Source organism: Onychostruthus taczanowskii, unplaced genomic scaffold (genome assembly GCF_017590055.1).
Source record: "Onychostruthus taczanowskii isolate IOZ18803 unplaced genomic scaffold, ASM1759005v1 scaffold80, whole genome shotgun sequence".
Taxonomy (NCBI): domain Eukaryota; kingdom Metazoa; phylum Chordata; class Aves; order Passeriformes; family Passeridae; genus Onychostruthus; species Onychostruthus taczanowskii.
Genome location: NW_024505893.1, coordinates 66728 through 88520, shown reverse-complemented (window position 1 = coordinate 88520; position 21793 = coordinate 66728). Strand labels below are relative to the sequence as shown.

Sequence of the window (21793 nt, the reverse complement as noted above, 5' to 3'; positions counted from 1 at the left end):
CCACTGAGGGAAAAACTGTCTGGCCCCAGCAGCACAGACCCTCTCCTGTGACCCCTCTCCTTGCTGGTGGCTCTAGAGCTTCCTTTCCCTTTGCCTGTGGAACTGCAGCTGTGCTGTCCGGTGTCCATCCACTTTCCAAGGGCCTGAATCAACTCTTACCACCAGCCATGGCTCTGGGGTTGATGTCAGGGTCAACCTGAACTGTTCCTGCATTGCCTCAAGAGAGCAGGAACCTCTACACCTGCTCCTGCCAGCACTGACAGCTTCCTGGCACTAAATGGCAGGCCCCAGCTCCAAGCTGAGCCCAGTGTGGGGGCCTGGGCCCGGCTGGACACTGCCCAGCTCCCATTGTAAAACAGCAACTGGGGGAAGTTTTATAAATGGTGAGGCAGACATGGCTTCTGTGTGTCCTAGCAGGTGAACTGGGGGAGAAAAGGCGTGAGAGGGGAGAGACTGAACCAGGTGCTTTTCCCTGAAGCTGCAGGCTTGTGGCAGCAGCAGGCACAGTGGCTGATGTAAGCCACAGCCCTGCCTGGGATGGGGAAGGGAAGCTGGGCCCCCCCCAGCAGCACTGCCATGGGACACCTGTCTCCTGCCCAGAACTGTACTGTCCTGCAGGAGGACAGAAGGAAAATGCTGTACGTCTCCTGGGCTACACTGCCTCAGGTAGGTGGATGCCCTGCAGCTTCCTGCTTCAGGGCTGGAGGTGCAGGGATGCCTGGGACAGCCTGCCTGGGTGGCACAGAGGGCTGTGGTCAAGCCCTTTCCCACCAACTTGAGGCGTCTGATGTGAAGAGGAGCTCCAGTGGCAACTGTAGTGGGGCTAGTGCAGAGAAAGCTAAGGAAGCACTCGGGGCTTTTCCTGGGATGTAAAGTCACAGGGGCAGCTGAGATGGTGGTGGCTGCGTGCCAGGAACCTGGGTGGCAGAGGGCCCAGGCTGTCTCCCCTGCCCTGAAGGCTGGCACATAGCCAGGGTCAAGTGCTTATCCAGCAGCACAAGGTTGCAGAGGTGCCTGGGCTCCTCAGCCTGCAGGAGGTGGCCAATGGAGCACAATGGAGCAGTCTGGAGCGGCGTGAAAGCAGTGAAAACCCCGTGGCAAGAGAACAGAAGGCCCTACAGTGGTGACAAGAGCTTGTTCTTCACACTAGCAGCACCTCGCTGTGATAGGTGATGAGCATCATTGGCCTGGAAAGAAACAGGTTGTGCTGTGACAGCACGTCTGGCTGAGGGGGAGCAGCCCCAGCCTGGGCTCATCCTTTGTGGTCCTTGGCACCTGCAGGTTACCAAGAGGACTTAGGTGAACATTTACCATGCGTTGTCCAGCGGCTCTGACTCCCTTCTATCAGCTGCCTCAGCCACAGGCACTCTCTCCAAGCTGTGAAATAAACGGTGGAATTTTTTTGCTGTGCACTAAAGCACCAAGCTTATTCTCCTTGCAGGGTGCCAGGCACTAGGAACTGTCCCCTGAGCACCCAGAGTCCCTGTTGGGGGACTGGGTTGTGTGGTGCTGAGCACAGAGGCTCCTCAGTTCTGTCTGTGAATGGCTGTCATTGGGAGAAATCTCAGTCTCTGGGGCATTGACGGGAGACAATAGGCCCCAGAAAAGGCTCAGCACCCCATGCCAAATGCCTCTAGGAGAGCAAACCTTGGTGGGGGAGAATTCTCCTCTGGGAAGAAAAGTGGCTCATCAGTGAGAGGGGTCACTGACATCCCACTCCTCTTCTAAAGGGTTCTCTTGGGTTTAGGGGTGCTGTGGCTCTAACCTGCCTCTGCCAGGAGCCTACTGCAGGCCTGGGCACACTGCTCACCACCTTGATTCTGGTCTCTGCAGTGTATTTTCCTGGCTTATCAGCTCCTTCTCCCAGCATCCATGTCAGTCATCAGAGATGTTGGAGCGCAGCTCCCAGTCAGGCAGACTAGACACAGGATGTTCTGCAGGGCTGGCAGGAGCTGGGCAGATGTGTGCCCCACAGGGAGATCCCTGCTGCCTTTGTCACTGCCCCCCTCCTGAGCGGCAGGTTTGCTTTAAAGACCCTGGCTTCCTTTTATTACTTCCCCTCTCAAATTTCAACTGGTTGCAAGGGCTATTTTTAGCAGCCTGCCTTCTAAAAATAGCCCTGAGCTGTTTGGAGTTGCGTCACAAGAGGTAATTCTCGCCCGTGAGTGGCTTGGCCTCTGCGCCCCAGGAGGGTACAAAAGGAGGCCAGGAGCAGCAGGGTCAGCAGGTTCAGCCACAGCCGGAGGCGAAGGAGGCAGCGGTTCCCTGCCAGCGGTTCCCTGCCAGCTGCAGCCATCCCAGCCCGGGCAGCATGACCATCTTCTGCAGCCACTGCCACCGGCCACTGCAGGCAGAGATGAGCTGCCTGCCCGCGAGGGCCAAGCAGGCGCCCAGCGCCTCCAGGCCGTTCAGGTGAGCTCTCTCCCACCTCCTGCCATCCCTCAGGGCTGGGATAGCTTCCCAGAATCCCGGGATAGCTGCTGTAGGGTCTGACGGCCCTTGCAAGGTGCTGACACCAGCAGCGGGACTGCCAGCCAACGCATGGGGAGGAGGTGCAGGAATTTGGAGGGGTATTTTAGGTGGTGTAGGAGGAAAGGCATATTGTACTGGGCTGGGGTGCACATTCCAGCACCGGATGCAGTTTCCATCCTGGTGGGGATGTTGTGTCACATGGGCTCCCCACCAAAGCACAGGTCATTGTCCAACCTGGTGCCCAGCAGCAGAGGCACCAGCCATACCAGCGGCATGTGCCCCTGGGTAGGCTTAAGCACCTCTGCCTGTGCCCACAAGGTTTGCTCTCCTAGAGCAGCAGCAGCTGGCACGGCTGCTGAGCATCTCCACTCCATATCCCCGAGCTCGCAATTCTTCCCACAATGACAGGCAGGGAACACTGTCCCTTCCCCTCCCTGGACACGTGTCCCAGATGGCTGACTTTGCAGGTCAACCAAGAGCGCTTCCAAGGCTCGCCGAGACCAGATCAATGCGGAGCTGCAGGCGCTGCGCTCCCTGCTGCCCATCTCTGCACAGGAAAAGGAGCGGCTCTCCTACCTGCACACCATGGCCCTGGTGTGCCTCCGGCTGCGGGGGGCTCAGCTGTTCCCTCCAGGTACCCTCAGCACTGCTGTACTCCACACTCGCTTGGCTCTGTGTGGGGCACTGCCCCTGCCTCATCCAAGACAACACTTCACCCTCATCCCCCTGCAGGCTTGGCTCCTCCTTCGGGACCGGCCCTTGGCACAGAACTACTCTCCCTGCTCCCTGGGTTTCTGCTTGTGCTCTCAGCAGACAGCAAGCTGGTCTACATCTCGGAGAACGTGACTCAGGTCCTGGGCCTCTCCGTGGTAAGGCCTGCTCACTGGGCATTTGCAGTCACTGTCCCCATACCCATCCTGGTGCCTTTATTGCCTGCACAGCACGCTGCCCCAGCAGACACTGGGCTGTGGCTCCAGCAGGCTGTGCACCCACGAAGCCAGCCAGGGCCCCCTGAGACAGGCACAGTCTCTGAGGGCAGCCCTCTCTTTGTCAGGTGGAGCTGCTCGCCCAGGGGGACACGGTCTTTGACATCCTGGATGGGCGAGTGGGAGAGGATGTGCACAAGAAGCTCCTCCTAGCCCAGGAGGAGCCTGGAAGGGGTAAGGGAGGCCTCAGCTGGCATCTCATGGATCTTGCCACCCTGCTCTGGCCCTTGGCTGTGACTTGAGAGCACACCAGCCCTGCTGGGAGCAGAGTGAGGGAGCTCCTGCCCCACTCTGAATGGTGTGTTTCCCTGCAGAAGTCACTTTTGTCAGCGAGATGCGCACGTCCAAGGCCTTCCGGCTGCAGCATGGGGGGAATCGGGTCGTGGCAGTGTGCGGGCGCTTTCTGGCCCTGTGCTGGCCACCCTCCCCCTCCACCACAGCCTTCCTGGCTCTCTGCACACCCCTTGTGCAGTCGCCCACAGATGGCGAAGCTGCTTCCCAGGATGATGTATTCCAGAGCATGCATCTGCTGGACATGACGTTTATTGATGTCACGGAGAGGTGAGAGATGCCTGCTTGTACCACAGCCCCAGCTGTACATGTCAGGCAGCAAGAATCATTTCCCTTCACCAAGCCTGCGTATGGGATGCAGGCTCCGTACAGCACTCAGTCCCCACTCCTCTTGTCATCCCCAGTGTCACCTACCACCTAGGCTACCACCGGGAGGAGCTGGTCGGTCAGTCGTGGTACAGCCTCCTGCACCCTGAGGATGCTGACCTGGCAGCTGCCCAGCACAGGGCCGTGGGTGAGTGTCATACCCAGGAACGTGCGTGCTGTCCCCTGGCTCCATGGTCTGGTTATGCCTGAAACGCGGCTATCTAGAACAGCAGTGACAAAGCGAATTCAGCCCTCCCTGCTGTGACTCCCTGCTCCAAAAAGGATGAGGTGGGGAAGTGGTTACACACCTCATATACTGTCTATAAGCAGTTTCCAAGCTGGGGGTGGGCATCCTGCTTTGCCACGGTATACAGAAGAGAGACAAGTGCATCTAAGCCAAATCTCTTCGGGAGGGCAAGAGTGCTACGGACCTGACTCTGCTCTGTGTTGCTTCTGTCCCGATGGGGCCAGACTAGTGACCGGCGGCAGAGCCCATCGGGGCAGCCTGCGGGGCTATCCGGGCACCCTGGGGCCGTGCCCTGCTGCCGGCTCACACAGTCCCTTCCCTTGCCCGCAGCGCTGGGGCCCGGGGCCGGGCCGGCAGCGGGGAGCGCCGTGCTGCGAGTGCTGCGCAAGGACCGTGCCTGGAGCTGGCTGCGCGTGTGGGCGCGGCGGGACGGCGGCTGCATCACCTGCACCTGCCGCTGCCTCAGGTGAGTGGGATCTCGGGGGCGGGGGCTGCATCACCTGCCCCTGGGGCTGCCTCGGGTGAGCGGGATCTGGGGATTGGGGGCTGCCTCCCCTCCACCTGCCGCTGCCTCAGGTGAGTGGGATCTCGGGGGCGGGGGCTGCATCACCTGCCCCTGGGGCTGCCTCGGGTGAGCGGGATCTGGGGATTGGGGGCTGCCTCCCCTCCACCTGCCGCTGCCTCAGGTGAGTGGGATCTCGGGGGCGGGGGCTGCATCACCTGCCGCTGCCTCAGGTGAGTGGGATCTCGGGGGCGGGGGCTGCATCACCTGCCGCTGCCTCAGGTGAGTGGGATCTCGGGGGTGGGGGCTGCATCACCTGCACTTGGCGCTGCCTCAGGTGAGTGGGATCTCGGGGGTGGGGGCTGCATCACCTGCACCTGGCGCTCAGCCAGGCTGCTCCTTACCCCGTGTCCGTCGCAGGGAGGAGGAGGCGGCCCACCTGCGCGCCCGGCAGCCCCGCGCCGCCGCCCCCCCGCCCGGGGGCCGGGATCTCGGCCGGCTGGCCGAGCAGCTCCGCGCCCTGGCCGACAGCCTCTCGCCGCCCGCCGCCGCCGCGCCCCGCCGCTGGCCTCGTCCCGAGGAAGCCCAGGACGATGCCTCTGTCTGCCTTGGGAACTCTCCGCTGCACCCTCCCCAGTTCCTTCGGTTTCCTTTCGAACAGAAAATAGGGTGCAACATTCCAAGTGTGCAGGTGTCGAGTGTTCAGAGATGCTGACACCCCTTGGTCTGCTGGCTGTACCTTTCCTAATGCAGGCCACTCTGTGTAACCACATCTCCTTTCAGCCTGCTGGTCGCTTCTGACAGCTGCAGCTGATCCCCTTGGAGGCCATGGCAAACCCTCGTTCTGTACACTTGGTGCTCGTATGAGGAACTTAGTCTGGGCTGCCATAAATCCGGCATCAGGACGACTCAGTCTAGCAGCGCAAAGGGATCTCGCACTTAAAAACACTTATTGACTACTTAGTTGGATATCGCCAGGGCCTTTGTGTACGTGACCCATTCCTCAGGAAGGAAATATTTTTGCTATTAAAAAAAAAAAAAAAGAAAAAAAAAAGACAATAAACGCCCCTCTCCCACGTGACCGCCTCTGCCTGCGCGTGCTCCGCTTCCGGTTCCGCCGGTGCCGCGCGGGCCGTTCCGGGGGCAATGGGGCCGGGATGGGGACGGGGACGAACGGGAGCCCGAGCCGCTGCCGCCACAGAGGGCGAGGAAGAGGCGGCCGCGGAGCAGCGGCTCAGGAGTCTGGAGCCGGCGGAGGAGAGCTCTGGCTCCAGCGACGAGAGCGACGACGGCGGGAGCGTGGCGGGGGCTGGCGGGAAAGGTGAGGGGCCCGGCGGGAGCGACTCCGGGAAAGGCGGCAGCCTCAGCTCGGAGCGCGGCTCCCGGCGCTCGTTCGGTGGGAAACGAGCTGCCAAGTAGCTCGGTACCTTCTCGTATTCCAGCCCCTGCATCCCTGCCCGGCTGGGCAGCTCAGGGTCAGCAGCACAGCAGGGTTTGCGCTGGGGCTGGCTGAGGGGTCCCTGAAACAAACACGGGTAGGAGCCTTAAAGATCACCTCACCCAGTGAACTCCCCTCGCCCGCGTGTGAGGGACACACCTCGCACCAGGCAGATTGCTGTGGAAGGTGTCACACCTTCGGGGACAATGCTCTGTGCCCGAGCTCGAGAGCCCTCACAGGACAGGCGAGGGGAAGAAGCAGGCCGAGCCCGCTGTGTGGGCTGCGGGTCAGGGGTGGGCGTTCTCATCCTCTGCAGCAAACACAGTTTGGTTTCCTCGTCTCAGAACGATCCAAGTGAGAATGAAAACCTTACAAAAATACAAGAAAAGCCCTAGAAGGGAATTGTAAGGGAGTGGGCATTGGTGTTAGCCGCAGGCACAACATAGCATGTCACGGGTGTGAAGAGTCACTGGTTCCTTGTGAAAGGGTCTCCAGGGTGTGTCTGTGGGGCAGGCACATCTCTGGAGGTGAGCTTTTGGCAGTGGCATTCAGAGGTGGGCAAGGTGCCTCGCCATCTGTTGTAGGCATTTTGTTTTCCTCTGGTGAGGAAACGGTGAGCAAAGCTCAGAGAGAGGATCACCGACAGACACCCTTTCCTTCCCACAGCTGGATGGGAACGGGAACAGCAGTTTTGCTTTTGCTGTCTGTCAGGGCGCTCTGTGATCTTCTTTGTGGAGCAGGAGGAGTTATATTGCAGTCCAGCACTGCTTTTGTCTCAGCAGGGAACGACTGGGCAGATATCAGGTATTTCTTTAGGCCATCTGTTCTTGCATCCTGGACACTGATGTGCTCTGCAGGTTGTGTAGCTCCCTGCAGGTTCAGCTGAGGAAGGCACAAGGTGTCCATGTGCCACAGGAGTCTGAGGGAGGAGAGGAAACACGAGGAGGCTGTGCTTGAGAGCAGGAAATGCCCCTGTTATCAGCAGGTAACAGCAGCTTATCAAGAGGTACAAAAAGAAGGAAACAATCCACAAAATAATGAATGAAGGGAAAAAATGGCAGGAGGGAAAATTAAATGGACAACAGAGACAGCAGAGAACAGGTAAGTTATATTCTAAGGGGAAAAAAGGAATGAAAAACATGGGGAAATTAAGTCTTCAGGAAAGAATGCAAGGAACAAGAAAAATAAGGTAATCCTGACTTTTTAACTAGTACCTTTTCACACACCCAGTTGCCAAATCTGCTGCCCAGCAGTGAGTGCTTGCTGGGGCCATTCACTTCTGCTCCAGAACAGGCTTCTTTTTTTATAGTGATGTCCAGTGATGTTTTTATCACTGTGAGTGGTTAATTAATCTCCTATAAATAGGCAGTAGGATGTATTTTGTGGACTGATACTACCATGTGGAAATCATTTTCCTTATTAGGTTTCAGGTTGTCAGGTTTCATCTCCTGTACCAGTGGTGAAATACTTTATCATGGAAACTCTGCATGCCTTTGCTTTATCTGACTTATACCAAATCTCCTTTTAGCATCATTTTATATGGTGTCTTTATCTCATTTTCATTGAAGTCTTTGCTGTTTAAGCAGTTTTGTTTTGGAATTTCGGCCAAATGGAATATTGGAGTGCAAGTGATGATGCCTTGTCTTCATCAAGTCCTGAGAGTATCTTCCACATCATAATTCCTTTCTTTTAGTGCTTTATTTGTCCTTTTGACTGTCCTTGTTCAGAACTTGGATTGGGGGGGTGTTTAGAGGAAGCAGTGCAATGAAATCATGCTGTATTCACATTTCCTTTGTCCCTTGTGCAGCAGACTGGATAGTCACTGTTCCTGTATCCCACCTCAGAGCACTAATGAGCGTCATCAGAGCAGAGTTCCTGAGCATTCAGAACAAGCAAAATGAAAACATTTACTGAGGCAGCTCTTGGCTGTGCCCATTGTGTTTTCTGGATGATGAGAGTAATTTCTGAAGGTCTTGGTTATTGCCAGGATGAGAGTGCTTGGGATGAGTCCATGCTCTGAGCCAGTGTGACTGACCTCATGTTGCTTCCAGAATTTGGGAGAGCACACACAAACCTTGCTCACGGGACAGTGTTTTGTGTTTGTGTGGGAAGGGCTTGGGAGTGAGTGGGCTACAAGAGCAGCTTGGAGGGCACCTGGCATCTGGCCAAGGTATCCCAGGTTGTGATGGTCCCTGCTGGTCACAGTTGGTGTGATTTGTACTGCAGAGGCTCAGAAAGACCACGTGCCTGTCACTGCTCAGAGGTTCTGAGCCTGCAGACACCACCCAAGTCAGTTTGTCAAGGCTTTCCCTTCCAGAAGGGACACAGTGCAAACTCCTCCTTGCCCTTACACGGGAGTGGAATGAGTATGTCCAAGTGCTGACTGAAGAAATGCTTTCAGCTGTTGGTTCTGAACACCTAGAAGTATAAATCTAGAATAAATAACAGTATGATAATAGAAATTATCATATTTTTGCATTCTAGTTATAAGAAGCATTAAAGGTTAGTGACATTAAGGGGTATTAAAGAAACATTAAAGTGGGAAAGTCAGGACTGAGAGGTGACCCCTCAGAATTCGCAGTGCCCAGTGTAGAGCTCATACTGCTCTTTGTACCTGGTAAAAACTTTGTACTGGTCTCATGTGTGCTGTTGAGTGGAGAGAGAAGGAAAGACACTCTGGGGAGAGGGGGAGGCTGCTCTGTTCTAGTGGTGAAGACTGAAGTGATCAATGGGAGAGGAACCAGAGGCTGAGAGATGCAGAGGTTTCTTTCTGCTGTGCAGTTGTACAGGGATGGCACCACTATGCTTGTGTCACTGTCTCAAGCTCTGGGGCATCCCTCTTGGTGGAGTTTGGGGGTGAGAAGTGCCTTGAGAAGCTGTTCAGTTCAGGTGTGCCCTGTGCTCTCTTCCAGATCACTCTGACATGTCTTTTGAGGAACTCCTGCGGGTGCAGAGTGATACCAGGACAAAAGTGAGCAGGAAGGTGCCTGGTGGGAATAAAACTGCAAAGCCTACCAAAGCTACACTGAAGCAGCAACAAGGCAAAAAGGGGTAAAGAGGCTCTTTTGTATCAGAAAAATGTGTATGTGTGCCCTCTGCATTCCAGAAATTACACTGGGAGCTCCTCACAGCAGTGATGTTGCCTTGGAGCTGGCATAGATCTCCTTTAATGTACTGGACAATAATGCCTGTCACTATAGTTTCATTTGGGAATGGTCTGGTGCTGTTCTCAGAGCTCTTAATATTCTGTTCTCTTCAAATCCCCAGCAGGCACCTGTCACTTGACAGTTAAATTGGCACTCAAAGCCTTTATACTCTCTGTATGAAGGCACTTGTAACCCTTGGCATGGTGTGCCTCTCAAGCTCTCTGACAGTGTCCACTGTGACCTGAAATAGCTGCCCTGCTGGTTCCTAAACCCCTCCCAGCTTATCAGTGTCTTGTGCCTGGCTCTCACTGGCTGGAGTTACAGTCACAGACAATTGTTCTGGAATTCCATTCATCCTTCTGTTGCTGTCTCATCTGTGGCTTGTCCGATGCTCATTTTCCTTTTTTCCCCTCTACAGTACTTGCCATCACACATTTTTTCCTGTATTCAACAAAACAAAAGCTATCATACCTTTTTACAGTTCTCCACAGGCCCCCACTGGTAACAGCAATACCCTTACCCCTTATTTGCTGTAATTAGGTAGTTTTCAGTCCTCAGAGTGGCACCCAAGTGATTTGAATGGGTTTCCTCTGTTACACTGACACTCCCTATCTTATTTCTGAATCTCTGCTCAATGCACAAGCAGAGAACACAAAATACATTTCTTCTGCCATAAAGAGTTGATTAGGATAATGTTTCTGCTTGACTTTTTATTCAAGACTCTGGGGGATTTTGTGTAGTGCAACATCTTCTCTCAGTGTCTCTATTTCTGCCACACAGTTTGCATAATTCTGCTTTTGTTTAATTCCTCTAATCCTTTAAATAATGTGTTGCTGTAAATCCCACATGCTTTTTCTCTCATGTTTTTGTTGTGGAAGTGAGCTTCTTAAAGAAAGGGCTTCAGGAAAATCCCCTGGCACTGAGCTGGCTTCAGCAGTGACTCCAGAGCATTGTGCAGGGTTGTAGCCTCAGTGGATGTGAGAATACACTGAGCACTGCCCTGAAAGGGATTTGGAAAACCTGTGGGGTTGTGCTCCTGCCCCAGCATCACTTGTGGCTGGCTGGGGGTGCTCTCAGCAGGTGTTACTGCTCAGCTTCTCTCTGTCACCTGTGAAAGGGCATGGAGAGCAGGAGAGGTGTGAAGCCAGTGTCATTCCAGTCTTTAAAAAGGGCAGGAAGGGAGGACTTTGGAAACTACAGACCAGTCCTGGAAAAGTGATAGAGCACTTCATTCTGGAGGCCATCTCTAAGCCTGTGGAAGAAAAGGTTTTTGGGAGTGGTCTGTATGGATTCACCCAGGGGAAATCATGCCTGACCAGTCTGGTAATCTTCTGTGATGGCATGACTGGCTGGGTGGATGAGAGGAGAGCAGTGGCTGTTGTGTACCCTGACTTCAGCAAGACTTTTTACACTGACTCCCTTAACATCCTCTTAGGCAAGCTCAGGAAGTGTGGATTAGATGAATGACAGTGAGGTGGATTGAGAACTGGCTGAAAGGCAGAGCTCAGAGGGTCATCATCAGTGGCACAGGGTCCAGTTGGAGGCCTGTCACTGGTGGGGTCCCTGGGGGTCAGTACTGGCTCCAGTATTGTTCAACTCTTTCATCAGTGACCTGGGTGAAGGGGTCAGGTGTCCCTCAGCAAGTTTGCTGACAGCATAAAGCTGGGAGGAGTAGCTGGTCCACATAGGGCTGTGATGCCATTCCATGAGATCTAGACAGGCTGGGCAGCAAAGAATCTTCTGGAATTCAGCAATGGCATGTGCAGGCTCCTGCACGTGGGAAGGGACAACCCCAGGCTGGGGTGACCTGCTGGGCAGCAGCTCTGCAGAGAAGGGCCTGGGGGTGCTGCTGGACAACGAGCTGCCCTGGGGGACAAACAAGGCCAACAGGATCCTGGGCTGCATTAGGAGCTGCATTGCCAGCAGGTCAGGGAGGTGATCCTGCCCCTCTGCTCAGCCTGGTGAGGCCAGTCTGGAGTGCTGTGCCCAGTTCTGGGATCCTCAGGACAAGAGAGACCTGGAGCTCCTGGAGAGGGTGGATCCAGTAGAGGGAAAAAAAAAATTAGGGGGCTGGAGCATCTCTCCTATGACAACAGGTTGAGGTACCTGGGAATGTTTAGCCTGGAGAAGAGACGACTGAGAGGGGACCTTATCACTGGAAATATGTAAAGGGCAGATGTCAAGAGGATGGAGCCAGGCTCTTTTCAGTGGCACCCAGTGACACGACAAGGGGCAATACTGAAACACGGGGAGTTTCACCTGAATATGACGAAAAACGTCTTCACTGTGAGGGTGATTGAGCACTGGAACAAGCTGATCAGTGAGGTTGTGGAGTCTCCTTCTCTGGAGATGTTTAAAACCCACCTGGATGCAATCCTGTGCAGTCTGCCCTAGGTAACTCTGCTTTAGGAAAGGTTCCTTCCACCCCCAGCCATTCTGTGACTTCGTGAGAGGAATAATCAGTACAACACATTTAGTGATGCAGGTGCTGGGTTTTCACTTGATACAGTGGAGCTGTTCCAAATTCTTCATAGGGTTGTTTTAACCACATATTGATACATTTGGTTGTTGTAGCCTTCTGTGGCTTTTGACTGAGCCACCTCTTTGCTATCTATATCATGGAAAGGATTGAGCTGCGAGAATCTGTTGTGCAGTAATATTCTTCTGAGGGTCCAAATGACCTACCAGCATATTAGCTTGGGTCTCATTCTGACATTTGCTCCTCTTAAATACATTTTTCTTGTTTTCAGGCCATTGGAGATGTCAGCCAAGAAGCCTGTACCTTTCCTGAGACAAGTTGTCCCTGTTAGGAAGAAGGTGAGTGCTGCCCCTCCCCAGCTCAGGACTTGCCTTAGTGCTGCTGGCAGGGCACACACTTGGGAATGGGGCTGCTGCAGATGGCACAGGCTACTTCTGGAGGACAGGGCGGGACCACTGGGGAGTGCAGACAGTGACAGTGTTTCCCTGTAGAGAACAGCGGGTGGGCTGGAGCAGCTGCAGATTAACTTGAGAGTTTGGGACCCAGATGTTTCTAGAAGGTGCAATGACAGCCACCAATGACAGTTCCACTGCAAACCATGGTCATTGTTCAGTACTAATCCCAGAAGTTCAGATGTCCATCTACTTTCCAATCTGAATGTAACTTTTGACTCATTATTGCTGGATCATCATAATATGGTAATTTCCACAGTTAGAGACCTCTTTTTGTCCTGCCCTTTTTGCATGACCTGACCCAGTTAATCTGTGAAAATCTAGACAGGTTTGAGTTCCTAAATCCATCACCCTGACAAAACATACTCAGCCAGCTCTTGGTCTGGGAGTTGCAGGTGTTTGACAGCAGCATTCCTGCTGTTATTCCTGGATACTCCTGGGTAGCAGACTCACATATGGCAATGTCTGTTGCATTATAAACTTGGTGCAGGCATGACTTTGGGGATGTCACCTTGACCATCATACTCGATCTTTGCCAACTGCAGATACTTCAGTGGTGGGAGCATAATGTTGCTGGGGAAAAAAGTTGGCTGTTCCATGAAGGGGAGAGTAAGCAGGCTGTTAACAGGGTAACACTGGCTACAGCTCTTGCCTTCCCTGCTGACAGGTCCAGAGAGACCCTCGATTTGATGACCTGTCTGGAGAGTATAAGCCTGAAATATTTATGAAGACATACAGCTTCCTGGACAGCATCAAGAAGCAGGAGAAGGAGGTGATGCTCTGTGCCTGTCCTTGCCTGGAAGAACCTTGCTTGGCAGGGGCTGCTTTTTCAAAGGCTTTTTGCAGTAGAGGGGACAGGCAGGCAGTCATGCAGCTTTCTGCTCTCTTCTTCAGATGGTTCAGAAACAGCTGAAGAAATGCCGGAACATGGAACAGAAGGAGAAACTTCAGCGGCTCCTGAACCGTATGGTGAGTTCAGTGCAGCATCTCCTCTCTGGGAGGCACTGGGAGAGAGGATGTGTCACCTGAGGTCTGCCTCCATGCTGACACAGGCCATCCTTTTTGTACAGACACAGCAGGAACAGGCACAGAAAAAACAGCAGAAGTTGAGAGAGAGGGAGCTGTCTTTGAAAAGACAACAGAGGGAGTTGGCCAAGCAGGGAAAGAAACCCTTCTTCCTAAAGAAATGTAAGTACTTGGAGTGAGCATGATGCAGGAAGATCTAGAGGGAGTACTGCTGGCAGGAATTCAAGCACTGGGAGCAAGGTGTCCATACTATTCCACACAGCTGTGGGGGAATTGTTATAGTGCTGGTACTCAAGGGAGAAGCTAAGCCTGGAGCAGGGAGGGAGAGGTGAGAAGGGGCTGCTCTGTAGAGATGTTTTGGGCTACAAAAGTTTAAAACTTGACTTCCCTCTCCTCTGCAGCTGAGAAACGGAAATTGGAACTAGCTGAGAAGTATGCAGAGCTGAAGAGGAGTGGAAAGCTGGAGAGCTTCCTGAACAAGAAGAGGAAGAGGAATGCCATCAAAGACAAGCGCCATCTGCCCTCACAGAAGAACTTGTGACTGTTGGACAGTCAATGCTGTTGTCTGGCACTGGCTCATTCTGCCTTGGCCAGGCCTGGAGGATGGTTATCCCTCTTCCCAGGATCTGCCTTCCACTGCACAGTGATGCTCTAAGGCAGCAGAGTAGGGGCTGAACTGAAGGAACTAATGGGTTTTTTTGTAGCTGAAGTATCTGCTTTGCTTGTGGTTTAGATCATGCCTGGGTGGTGACAAGTGTGTCATGCAGATGCTGATGGTGATGACAGCTGTCTTTGCCCTTGCACCTGCTCATTTCTCCAGCAAGGAAAGCGTGAGTCCTGCCCTACACTTGTGGCTGTACTCCAGGTTCTTTCAGACTTCCACTGAGGCAGAAAAGGATGTGGAACAATCCCTGCTCAGAGCAGCAACGCTGACTTCAGATCAGGTTGCTCAGAGCTGCTTTGGTGGGATCTGGTAATGTCCAAGGACAGATGCCTTCACCTCTCTTGGCCTCTGCTCTACTGCTTCAGGTTCTCAAGATGGAACTTTTTGTTCCCTCATCCAGGAAACCTGCCTGGTGTTAGTCCACAATCATTGTCTTGTTCTCAGTGAAGTGCCTGGCTCTGTCTTCTCAGCAGCTTTGTCACAAGTCTGAGGGGTAGGTGGAAAGGGGTGCTGTAAGGTCTCCCCAAAGTCTTTTCTTCCCAAGGGTGAATGAGTCCTGTTTCCTCAGCCTTTCCTAGCAGTGCTCCAGCCTCTGACACCTTCCACATACTCAGCTGGAGTCAGCCCAGACAACCAACAGCTATCTTTTGATGGCCCAGCATGGATCAGTATCTGGAAGTAGTCTCACAAGAGATGAGTAAAGGTGAGAGGATCACTCCATGTGGGCTGCTCCTGGTGATGCAGATCTAGGTGAGCTGGCCTTCCTCATACACGGGGCATGCTGTGACTGCTCAGCTATTGCTGCTTGGGATCTCTCCTTCAGAGCAGCTTGGTTTCTCAGGGTCGTCTCCACAGGGTTATTAGTTCTTCTAGGAAACTGCTCCTCTATGAAGTAAAGTACCTGTTTTCCTTTATTTCCACTGTCAGTTTGTTAAAGTCAAAAGTGTTTGACCTTAGGGGAGTCAATGCCTCTCTCCAATATCCCACCAGCCCTCTTGTTTCTCCTTGTACCTTTTCTCCTCTGTCTGCCGTGGCTGTGCTGACAAGGTGATGGCTAAGGTAACCCCAGTGTGACAGGACAGAGTGTGCTGGGAGAGTGCCTGAGCACAGCTGTGCTGCGTGGGTATGGCTGTGCTGACAAGGGCATGGCTAAGGTAACCCCAGGACAGAGTGTGCTGGGAGAGTGCCTGAGCACAGCTGTGCTGCGTGGGTGGCCAGTGGTGTTTGGGGCCTGGGGACAGGCCTTGCTGGGAGCAAAACATGGAGCAAGGAGCAGGTCAGGCCTGAGGGTGTTGCTGAACCACTTACCTCCACTGTAGTTCCCGTTGGGTGATGCAGATTCTGCACTGGTGAGAGGACTTAGTGCTGAGGGATCACGTGGCACCCCTCAGCACTCCTGAGTCCCTCTGTTCCCATCCCCTGCTGCTTGTAGGTCTGGTGCACCCCCAAAGTGGTCCTGCTTTCCCCTCCTGCCCCTCTGGAACTAAAGGTCTTTTTCCTGCTGTGCCCTGTGCCTGCCTGCAAGGAGGACATCCTCGCTGGGATGTCACCTGCTTCTGCTCAGCACGGTGGCGGTGCCAGCCACCCCTTGGGCCCAGCAGCCTCAGCAGGGGAAGTCCTGGGGCATTTCCCAGCTCAGCCAGGGCTGAGGTGCCACTCAGGGTATTGGGCAGGAGGCAGCATCACAGCACCAGCTCCAAGGGAAGCAGATGCTTCCCAACATCTCCAGAGCTTCCTACTGCTGAGGAGCTGCTCTTTCCAGTAGCCTCCCAGCCTCAAGCAGTTGGCTTATTTTTCCTGTTTTCAAGGCAATTTGGGCAGACATGCACTGGTGTCCCTCCAGCTGGAGTGTGAGGACTTGCTGTGGGTGTCCCTGGGCATGACTGTTCCCAGTTGCTGTGACTGCACTGGTTGCACAGGCGGTGGTGGCTGACAACGCTGCCACGCACCTGTCAGTGACACCCTCAGAGCCCACCAGACGCTCACAGGACCTCTGGGGCAGGAGGAATGGCCTCCTGCCATTCCAGTGGCCTGGGATGCTGTCCCCAGCCCTAGGTGGTCACTGAGTGAGCCTCTCCACATGCTCTGCAGCTGAACAGAGACCCAGTCACACAAGGCCCCCAGAAGAGTGGGGGAGATCGGCCTGGTGGCAGGGACACAGACATGAAAAGGCTGCAGGGCTCAGGTCTTTTATTGCAAAGAGGGAGATACAAAAAAAGGACAGTCACCCCTTTTTGGGTCCCCCCAAGCCTGCAGCTGGCTGAGAGGGGTGACAACAGGGGGAGGCCCAGGCCTTGCTCCCCCTGCATGGGCACTCGGCTCACACAGTGGGGAGCAGGCTGCTGCCAAGGACCACACTGGAGCCAGGGCCAGCCACAACAGAAAAGTGTGTGACCTGCCGTGTCCCCGTGTAGCACCCTGGCTGGCCAGAGAGCAGTGCTGCACAGGGAGCACTGGTAGGGAGCCTTGCACCGGGTAGGGCTGCCTGGCCCCACCCAGACACAACTCACGGCAGGCGGCCCTGGGGCAGGCGGCCCGGGCCTCGTCCCCTGCTCCGCTGTCTTACCAGGTGGGGTGCTGAGGTTCCAAACTGCTCTGCAGCCTTACAGAGGCTGCTGTGGGGGCCCTCGCCGTGTGCCCCTCGGGGCCCTGAGCAGTTTCACCCAGGGAAGGAGGGAGCAGGGTCGTTGCCCTCTGTCCAGGCAGGGAACTCCACAGCCTGCCCCGGGTTTGTAGGTACGGCCAGGCACGGGGATGGCCGGGCTGTAGCTCCTGCTGGCTCGTCACGTGTTGTCCTGGGCCAGCTCCTCGGGGCAGGCAGGCTGGTCCCGGGCCTTGCGCAGCCCCGTGGGCGGCTGGGCTGGCGTGCTGTGCTGCGGGTCCGGCCCCGGCGGGGCGTGGTGCTGGTGCCGCTGGTACTGCACAAACATACAGACCTTCATGCCAATGGCCAGCATGTTCTTGCCCATGAAGATGCTGGAGACCCGGGCATCCCTGAAGAAGATCATGTTGCTGCCTCGGATGAAGATGGTGGCGATGTTGACGGTGAGCATGCTCAGCATGGGGTACAGCATCATGCGGTGCGGCACGATGCCGATCCCCTGCATGCTGATCTCGCACAGGGACACGCACGGCAGCACCAGGAGCAAGATGTAGCAGTAGAAGAACATGATGCCCTCAGCCCAGAGCGGCAGCCCTTTCTTCTGAGGCTCCCACAGGTTGGCCTGGATGTCCAGCACGTCCAGCATGTCCACAATGACCCAGAAAAGGCGGTTGCGGAGATCTTCCTTCTTCTTGAATGTTCTGACATACTCCATGTGCTCTGTGGCCACCAGCAACACATAGAGAGCTGGGATGCAGATGGAGAGCAGCAAGGTCAACGCTTTGCGGGCTATGAGATCCAAGCTTTTCCGGTCGGCTTTATAATTCTGGTATACAAAGTAGACTTTGATCTCCAGAACGAAGACGTACAGGAACCAGAGGATCATGGCATATCCTCGCTTAGCTGTCTTTACCTCTGCCCCAACCCAGATAGCCACATAGCGGAGGACCAGCAGGAAGCATATGTCACCCACTGCCACCATGACACAGATGCCCAGCTTCCTGGAGCCCTGGCTCTGCTCCACCAGGTAGGCATCCATGAGGACGAGGCTGGTCATGATGAGCACTGTGGAGAGGCACACATGGGGCTTGCTGACAGGTGGTGGGGGAACCATCCTGCACAGAGGAACAGGCAGGGTCATCAGGAAGCTGCTGAGATTTCCTGTTCCCACCCTTGGGCCCCCCTTCTGCCACCCTCTCCTCAACAGCTGTGGATGGCTGAAAGAAGGGAGGGAGCCATTCATAGATTTCTCCCATCCTCTGTGCCTGGCTTGTTCCAAACCTGTGATTTCTAGCCAAGGAGCTCCTGAGATTGACCGGGCAATCCTGGTGGCATGTGCTGGCTGAAACCTAGATCCTATGAAGCACATGGTGAGGCAGGCTGGACACTTGGGACACCTCAAGCACTTGGGATCCCACTGCCTTTTCTGGTGGCTCACCACACCGACTAGCCTCTGCCACCAGGAATGGTACATGCCTTATTTTCCATGGGATTTCCCAGCCAGTGGTACTGCTTACATTTTCCCCCTACAAGGCAAGCTAAGACTAGACCTATGTGTTTAACCCAAGCAAGCCCTTAAATGCTCTGATCCAGGACCGCTCTTTTTAGTCTCTTTATTTTCATGCACAGCACAAGATGAAGCCTGGCTTTTTTTAGCCTGGCTGTCTTGTGGGGTAGGAGGGAAAAAATTGGCCCAATATTCCGTTTCCTTCAGGTTCACACCCCGCAAGAGCTTTGCCTAGAGATATTTGCCAATGCCCACCCTGCCCCAACACCATAAACCGAAAGCAAGGAAAAGCACCATGAGCCCAAAGCTCCAGGTCACACGGAGCTCTGCAACAGGCCCTGAATTTCTGTGGGATGCTCAGATTTCCTGGGCTGGGGCAGAGCAAAGCACTGTCCCCAAAAGCACCCTGCCTGCCTTGTGTGGCACCAGGGCTGTCAGACTCCCTCCCCCTGAGCAAGCACAGCTGCAGGCAGCTGCCTTCAGAGGCAAGGAGGGAGGACAGAGCCGAGGCCTCACCAGGCAGAACTTGGCAGCTGCTCTGGAGGGGAGCCAGCCCCCCGGATGAAATGGAGGATGAAGCTGGGCTGATGACTGTGTGGCACAGCGCTGCACGAGGGCTGCCCACGCGGAGCCCGCCTCTGCCACGCCTGGGCTGTGCACCATCCTGCTCATCCAAGGGGCAGCGTGCAGGCGGCACTTGAGCACGGAGCAGGATGGAGGCCGCACAGTTAATGGTCACCCCTGCACGGCTGCTCCTGCTGCTGACATTGATGGCACAGGGCTCTGGGCACAAGCTACCTGAACTCCTGCTTTTTGGCTGAGGGAGCAGGCGTCCGGCGCAGTCGTGCATCCCTGGGCCCAGCAGCATCCTGGCACGTTGCGGGAGGCAGCGAAGCCTGAACCTGTCAGACACAGGTGCCTCTCAGGGGGAGCGATCAGAGGCCGGCGGGCATGGGGGAGCCCGTGGATGTGGCACATCTGGAGCATGCCACGCGGCCGGGGGCTCACCCGCCTGGCACCCCACGGCCTGGCCGAGCCTCCAAGGGGGCTGGGGGAACCCCAGGCCCCGGCTCAGCACGGACGCCCGCCCCGGGGCCCGAGCGGGGCCGTCCCTCCGAGCTCCGTGCCCTGGGAGCGCCGGGGCATCCCCGGCCTCGCCTGCCCCGCGCCCCCTGCCCACAGCGGCCGGGCCTGCCGGGGGCAGGCGCTGCCCGCCGGTCGCCCGCGGGCCCGGCCCCCCCCGCCGCTCCTCCGGCTCCGGGCGCCCCGGCCGGGCTCGCTCCCGCCCCCGGGCCGCCGCCTGCATCCCCGCCCGTCTCCAGCCCACGTCCTGCCCCGGGCAGACCCAGGGCCCGCAGGGCCGCAGCCCAGCAGAGGCCCCAGGCCAGCCAGTGGCGCCCTGGGAAGCCTGGCCTGACAGGGATGTTTGCCCTCCAGGAGGGACTGGAGCCGCGACCGCTCCTTGCTGGGGGGAGAAGGCAGGGGAAGGCATGACCTGATACCCAGCTGTGCCGGTCTGCAGGGTCCTGCAGAGCCCCAGCCTCGCCGGGCTCTGGTACAGGTGAGCTTAGCACCACCAGGGGCTTGTGTGCAGATAAAGCAGGCCAGGGAAGGCAAAAGGTTTCCATTATCCTGGTGGACATACCTCTCTGCAGCTGCTCTTCTGTCAGCCTGAGCAGCTTATTGCATTTAACTCCAAACTTTCTTCTAAGTGATTCAGGTCTTAACTACACAGGGAAGGTTTTTCATGTGTTTCCTCTCCGCCTTTGAAATGCTCATTGTAGATACATGTATTTTGGAAGATGTGGAAGCTCTAAGATCTCTGGAGATGGGCTATGAGCAAAACCTGCCACAGACCTAAGAGCAAGGACAAGTGCAAGTGACAGAGTGCCAGGGGAAGTGCAGCTCTCCTTGCATCCAGCTGCTGAGAGTAGCTGTAGGTCCTTGTTGGATCTAATGCCCTGGGGCATCTCAGCTGCCACCAGGAACACATGAATGTAACTTGTGGTGTCCTTGGCAAATGGAGACACTGGACCAGCATCCAGCCTTAGCTCAGGTGTCCCACAGTGGGGGTGGAATTGTTGATGCAGGCAGGTGGAGGTCCTGTGTGAAGGGAGCAGAGCTCTGGGTTAGACATGTGCAACAAGGTGAGGAGTTCGGCTGTGGGAGCATTCTCCTAACCCAGGAATAAACAGCAATCCCCAGAAGGGCTGAAAGAGCAGGGAAACAAAGCAGCCAAAGCAGCCTACCTCCAAAAATGAAAGGAGAACTTGCAACTCGAGTGGAGAGCAACGTGAGGCACAAGAGGGCAAGCTGACACTGCAAAAATCTACTTCGTTCCTCCAGGACACAGAAGCATTGGCTTTCGCTATCCCAGCAGTGTCTTGCAGGATGCAGGGAGGAGCAAAGGGCCTCTGTCCATGGAGGCAGCCAGGGAGGGAGACACCACAGAGGTATCCACACGACAGAGGCAGGAGAGGGGTGTTGGATGAACCTACCAAGCAATGGGGCTAAAGACAAGATGATTCATCTGTGAGCTGGAATCATAAAACCCCTGAGTCTCCACTAGAGACTAGGACAGGAGGTGACAACATTCGTGTGGGAAGCAGTAAAGAACTGCTTTAACAAGGCACATAAAAATAAGGAGCCAGAGCAAGAACAGATACGTCTGTGCTTCTCTAAAACACGATGCTGGAGCCGGGGTGCCAGAGTTGGTGTGTGGATGCATCTGTATCACGGATAAAGTGGAAGGGAACCAGAGAGGGTACACCAGGGTCCCCAGGCACACAGCTGCTCTCTGGCTGCTGCCAGCTCCAGACCTGAGTGCAGAAGCATCTTCAGCTTAGCCCATGAAACCTGCACCCCACCACTGGCACTGAAAAGTCCCTTTGCAGTGACAGCAATGCACTCAAAGGCTGTTGGGAAAGAGATGGGGAAATCCATCGGTCGTGTTAACATCCTCAAAGGGGAGCTGTGGGAAGCAGAGGAAGCTTGTCAGCAAGGAACAGCAAGCAGTGGCTGTAATGAAGAAAGGCTGACAGTGGCCTGGGGACCGTGCTGAGAGCTTCAACGGTGACACATAAAAGAGAATAAGTAAAAGGCTTTTCTGAAGGCACATTTCAAATGGGTTACCTCGATGCTGAAGAACATTTCCCTGATGTCCTCAAGGATCATATCCACAAGGAAGCAAGCCTCAGTGAGTGGCTGGCACACAGAAAGGTCTCAGCATAAGAGGAGCTGGGAAAGCAGCTGAATGTGATGACAACTCCACCGGCCTCTGTTTGAGCTGGAAGATAACAAGGCTTTGGAACTGCAGTGAAAAACACAGGATAATTTTGACCCCAAGGAGTGGGAAAAGCACAGCTGTGGGTAGGTCATGCTGTAGGCACAAAGTCAGTATAACATGAAGACAGGAAAAAAAATGAAGAGTGGGCTGTGTAGACAAGCCCCCAAATAAATAAAGCACATTAAAACAGCCTGAGAACAAATGTATAAATTCATCTGTAAAAAAGCCAGAAGGCCAAAAAACCCCCAAGTAAGCTGCAAGAAGTACTTGAAGGGAACTGGCTGGAGGGAAAGAGGCAGAGAAACACACCTCAGTCCCACTGAACATCC

The 21793-nt window shown here is 55.1% G+C and overlaps 3 protein-coding genes across 4 annotated transcripts; 2 read left to right on the top strand and 1 right to left on the bottom strand.

Moving 5' to 3' along the window:
• The first annotated feature begins 539 nt into the window (after positions 1 to 539).
• Positions 540 to 5882, top strand: LOC121346394 (neuronal PAS domain-containing protein 4-like). Its single transcript, XM_041424172.1, has 8 exons — positions 540 to 2412; positions 2940 to 3106; positions 3205 to 3341; positions 3527 to 3632; positions 3773 to 4019; positions 4154 to 4263; positions 4693 to 4828; positions 5285 to 5882. The coding sequence occupies exons 1-8, from the start codon at positions 2312 to 2314 to the stop codon at positions 5577 to 5579; spliced, it is 1299 nt and encodes a 432-aa protein (XP_041280106.1). The 5' UTR covers positions 540 to 2311; the 3' UTR covers positions 5580 to 5882.
• Positions 5883 to 5968: 86 nt separating this feature from the next.
• Positions 5969 to 14981, top strand: RRP36 (ribosomal RNA processing 36). 2 transcript variants are annotated; one of them, XM_041424176.1, is made up of 7 exons: positions 5970 to 6185; positions 9215 to 9353; positions 12199 to 12265; positions 13047 to 13151; positions 13274 to 13348; positions 13450 to 13567; positions 13807 to 14981. In XM_041424176.1, exons 1-7 carry the CDS (start codon positions 6011 to 6013, stop codon positions 13944 to 13946), a joined length of 819 nt encoding a protein of 272 aa, XP_041280110.1. In that variant the 5' UTR covers positions 5970 to 6010; the 3' UTR covers positions 13947 to 14981. The 2 variants fall into 2 exon arrangements, with proteins under 2 accessions (XP_041280111.1, XP_041280110.1); XM_041424177.1 differs by lacking the exon at positions 9215 to 9353 and having other exon boundaries at positions 5969 to 6185.
• A 1261-nt stretch (positions 14982 to 16242) lies between these two features.
• On the bottom strand, positions 16243 to 19298 carry LOC121346362 (transmembrane protein 121-like). Its single transcript, XM_041424118.1, is given in 3 exon segments — positions 16243 to 17786; positions 18977 to 19011; positions 19014 to 19298. Coding segments are annotated over 3 exon segments (1002 nt in total). The 5' UTR covers positions 19047 to 19298; the 3' UTR covers positions 16243 to 16852.
• Positions 19299 to 21793: the final 2495 nt, after the last annotated feature.

Excerpts from the sequence above, each read along its gene's own strand:
- RRP36 (XM_041424176.1), top strand. The coding sequence starts at position 6,011 with ATGGGGCCGGGATGGGGACGGGGACGAACGGGAGCCCGAGCCGCTGCC. Across the intron at positions 13,152-13,273 it reads TCAAGAAGCAGGAGAAGGAG|ATGGTTCAGAAACAGCTGAA; the intron begins GTGATGCTCTGT and ends TCTCTTCTTCAG. Across the intron at positions 13,568-13,806 it reads ACCCTTCTTCCTAAAGAAAT|CTGAGAAACGGAAATTGGAA; the intron begins GTAAGTACTTGG and ends TCTCCTCTGCAG.
- LOC121346394 (XM_041424172.1), top strand. The coding sequence starts at position 2,312 with ATGACCATCTTCTGCAGCCACTGCCACCGGCCACTGCAGGCAGAGATG. Across the intron at positions 2,413-2,939 it reads AGCGCCTCCAGGCCGTTCAG|GTCAACCAAGAGCGCTTCCA; the intron begins GTGAGCTCTCTC and ends CTGACTTTGCAG. Across the intron at positions 3,107-3,204 it reads GGCTCAGCTGTTCCCTCCAG|GCTTGGCTCCTCCTTCGGGA; the intron begins GTACCCTCAGCA and ends ATCCCCCTGCAG.